At 34.7% G+C, this 4552-nt stretch overlaps 1 protein-coding gene across 1 annotated transcript; it reads left to right on the forward strand.

Annotated features, from left to right (window-relative positions):
- Positions 1-644: 644 nt before the first annotated feature.
- On the forward strand, positions 645-4451 carry LOC117104586 (cilia- and flagella-associated protein 69-like; the record flags this gene model as incomplete). Its single annotated transcript, XM_033245438.1, has 4 exons — positions 645-718; positions 3320-3492; positions 3874-4034; positions 4356-4451. Coding segments are annotated over exons 2-4 (344 nt in total), but the record flags the coding sequence as incomplete, so codon positions are not given.
- Positions 4452-4552: the final 101 nt, after the last annotated feature.

The raw sequence follows: 4552 nt of genomic DNA on the forward strand, positions 1-4552 counted from the left end.
TCCCCCCCCCCCCCCCCAGTTTAGCTTGTCTTTTGTGTTTAGGTAAACTAATTATTTTGTTACAATTTGTAAACTGTTGAAATAATAGAGGTGGTCGGGAGCCTGTAAATCCTGGTCGGCAATATTCAGTGCTGGACGGGCCCGTCCACTGCCGACCAGCGTGGTGACATCCCTGGGGATGTTACATTTTGACGTATAAGGTGTTGTATTGGTGAAATGTTTACTATTAATTATCATACTAGTAATTGGGGTTTTGGCCTGTATGCATGAATGCAAAACAGAATTAATGAGAAAAGTGACTTCAAATTTGTAAAAACAGTTGGGAATTTTGTATTTAGATGCTTTCATGTTTCAAGTTAATAGACAAAACAAGTCATATATAAAATGTACATATTGAACTTCTATACATATAGTACAGAAAAAATATGAATCTATTTTCATCAAATTTCATGTTCTAACCTATTTTGCCTGGTATCACAATTCAACATGAGGAGCAACATCATTTTGTGGTTGACGATCACATATTGTACAAACTTGACACATCTTGATATATTTATGTTATTTGAAGTATATAAAGGTGGGTCCAAATATTCTTTTGTGGTTTTTTTTTTATGTAATTAAACTGGTTGTCTCCTCAACAGTTTGCCATTCTTGAGGCAGAAGTCATCGGATGAAAGCACCTTCTCACAAATTTCTGTAGAATCTTTATCCCAAATTGGTAAGGTTTATTTAATACCTGTCTCTTATACACATCTAGATGTGTAGCCAGCCAAGGCCTACAACATCGCCCAATTGAAGCCATGTGGGCCGCGTAGATCGTAATGCTTATCTAAATCTATTATTTGTCTTCATTTTACAGTATTATTATATTTAAAATGTTGTTTATTATCTAAAAACAACAAAATTTAACATATTGTAGGCCTAATCCTACCGTCCGTAAACGCAATCATGATCACATCGCGAATTCACTACTGACAAGTACACTGTACACGTGTGGAAAATCCCAAATAGTTCATTCTAGGCATGCACATGGACATGCATGGGCATTTTTGAAGCAGCCTGTGATGATACGATCGTGGCTTTTACGAAAGTGGTATTTCCCATGCCAAAGATAACGATAAAACAACGCTAAAACGAAATTTATTCTGTGATTTTCTTATGTAAAATATATGTATTATACTACACTATTAAATTAATACAAGTACAATACTACTATTCTTTCACCAGCAATATATTGATTTAATAGAGAAATTAACAAAATCACAATCTGTAGATGACGAGTGTTCGGAAAAATTGTAGTTTATACTATAGGCCTAGGTAGTAAAAAATTGCTGAGGCTGCCGACCTCGGAGAATTTAAGGTCGGCAAACCTAATTTTTTTTCTAATTTCATGGGCTGCATAATGTTCTATTAACCTACCACAGTGCATTGTAAATGTGCTAGATGACAAACATAGGGATGCAAGGATGTCACCAGCTTTTTGGAGTGCCGGTCGGCGATCATTTCGCGTTTTTCCGGGGAGGGGGTGCCACACCCCCGTTTTCTGGGGGAGGGGGTGGCATATATTTCACGCCATATTCGTGAAAGCTCTTAAAAAGCAAAAGGCCTAAGTCGAGCAGGCCTAGGCCCAAGGCTAGCTGACGCGATTTTTTTAGGCTAGGCCCAGGTAGGCCTAGGCCAGAATTTGAGGAATGCAACAAAACAGATGAAGTATAGACTTACTGTAGGCCTAATTAAATTCAAAAGTTAACATGCTTTGTTTTAGATTAAAAAATAATAATGAACAAATGCCGGCGACAAAGCGTCGATCCGACTGTACCCAGCCGCATTGTTTGCCGTAATTTCACACGTTTGACGATTACCACGATGAATGTGTATGTCACTGATTCATGTGCACTCATTTATTTATTTTTTGTCCATTTACACACATTATATATCAATTATAATTAAAAGTGAAAAACTTAAAATAGAAAATGAAAACAAAGTAAAGAAATAAAACATAAATCAGGTTTCGTAAATTTTTAATGATCTTCCTGCCCCGGACCATGCTCTCATAATAAAACACTTGAATGGTCACAATTTTAACTTTAACCTTTGAATGTGTACAGAGCAACCGTGTCATGCCGGCACACGACATTCTCTATGACTCAACTGGGCCTAGGCCTAGACTGTTAAGTTAGCGATGAATAGCAGGGCAGTGCAGTATTTTGTTACAATTAAAGTAACCACGTAAACATTTATTGTATTCTTCTTGTCTTTATCAATTTAGCTTGTCTATTGTGTTTAGGTAAACTAATTATTTTGTTATAATTTGTAAACTGTTGAAATAATAGTGGTGGTCGGGAGCCTGTAAATCCTGGTCTGAAATGTTGAGTGCTGGACAGGCCCGTCCACTGCCGACCAGCGTGGTGACATCCCTGGGGATGTTACATTTTGACGTATAAGGTGTTGTATTGGTGAAATGTTTACTATTAATTATCATACTAGTAATTGGGGTTTTGGCCTGTATGCATGAATGCAAAACAGAATTAATGAGAAAAGTGACTTCAAATTTGTAAAAACAGTTGGGAATTTTGTATTTAGATGCTTTCATGTTTCAAGTTAATAGACAAAACAAGTCATATATAAAATGTACATATTGAACTTCTATACATATAGTACAGAAAAAATATGAATCTATTTTCATCAAATTTCATGTTCTAACCTATTTTGCCTGGTATCACAATTCAACATGAGGAGCAACATCATTTTGTGGTTGACGATCACATATTGTACAAACTTGACACATCTTGATATATTTATGTTATTTGAAGTATATAAAGGTGGGTCCAAATATTCTTTTGTGGTTTTTTTTTAATGTAATTAAACTGAATGTCTCCTCAACAGTTTGCCATTCTTAAGGCAGAAGTCATCGGATGAAAGCACCTTCTCACAAATTTCTGTAGAATCTTTATCCCAAATTGGTAAGGTTTATTTAATACTTTATGTTTTGTATAATAGTTTTAAGATTTTAATTTGTAAAATTTTAACAGGCATCTTGTAAGTTTTTGGTCTCAATCAATTCTGTAATACTTTCGTGTAATTATAACTAATGATTAGTATTTTCTTCATTATTATTATATTTATTATAATGTAATTTTCATGTTTACTCTCAATATTGTTATTCAAATACTAGCTCATCTATGTTGGTGTAGAAATACAAACTAGAAGATACATTTATTTTTTTCTAAGAATATTATTGAGAAACAAAGTTTAATCTTTATAATAGATATATTGTATAAAATAAAACTTTACAGATTTATTATTGTATTTTCACTAGCTTATCTGGTACGAGTGCCCAACAGAGAAGTTCGCCTGCAGTTGGCACAGACCTTGCTCAGTATTTACACCACAGACCCACCGATAATGGAATTCCAAGACCTCATTCCTGTTAGCAAGGCATTCAATATTGAACAAGTCAACCAAAGTGACATTGCAGAGACCTTAACAAAGGTACTGTATAAAATTCCGTACACATCATCATCATAAAATATTATTTTTTATTCTTATTATCCATTTGATCATCAGTGGTGAATCCTGAAAATTGAAATATAGGAATCAGGGAGTGGGAATTTTATCATTGGATGGTCCAGACTACATTGCTGCCACGATGGTTAGGTACAAAATTTTATGTCTATGGATACAAAATTTTATGTCTATGGCATTATAAGGACGCAAAATCAAAGACTAAAATCTCTATTCCACTTCCAACCCTGGTGGTTTTTTCTTGTCTCTCTGCTGATTCACATATCGAGCACACAGCGCCCACAAAGTTTAAACCATCAACAGTCCTAAATGTATATTGATAACGAACTTTGTATTGTTTGTTTACAGTCACTACCTTTATTCGAAAATGACATGGAGGTGAAGATGTGCTTCCTTGATGTTCTCCAACACCTGTCTTCCTGCTCACCTATAAACTGCTTGAAGATGGTCAACGTGGACGGAGTGAGCAGAATCCTTGGCCGTTTGAATGACCAGGAGCCAAGTGGAAAGTAAGTTGCTGAATCCTTTTTCTGGAGAGACATTTTCTGATTTTTAGTCACTTTAAAATTTTTCGGAGCTATTTTCAACCTTACTGGACCACTACATAACCCTGGGACAATTCTAATCTTCATTTATTTACCGATTCATTATTTGAAATTTGTATTTTTAAAATTTTATACATTGTGTTAGCTGTTCCCAGTTATATCTTCAGATATGGAAATTATTTTTTTCAATGATTGATTAATTGATTGATTGATTTATAGTACTGTATCATATGTCCATTCTAGTAGCAACACAAATATAAGCGACATATTAAATGTTTATTTCAGATTGTTGTACAGAAGCATTGAGATACTATTGAATCTCCTGGAATTTGGTGAAGGAGAAGTAGTCGCTAAGCAGTTAAATTCATTCATCTGTATATCGTAAGTTACTATTTCTCCTTTCATGAGGTGTACATTGTTGCCTGGCTTGATGTATGATAGACGTAATTGGCAATTCAAAGGTTAAAAGTACCCAGGTAATT

This window comes from Anneissia japonica, unplaced genomic scaffold, assembly GCF_011630105.1.
Source record: "Anneissia japonica isolate Jap-2015-1 unplaced genomic scaffold, ASM1163010v1 scaffold285549_len7028_cov180, whole genome shotgun sequence".
NCBI classification, from domain to species: Eukaryota; Metazoa; Echinodermata; class Crinoidea; order Comatulida; family Comatulidae; genus Anneissia; species Anneissia japonica.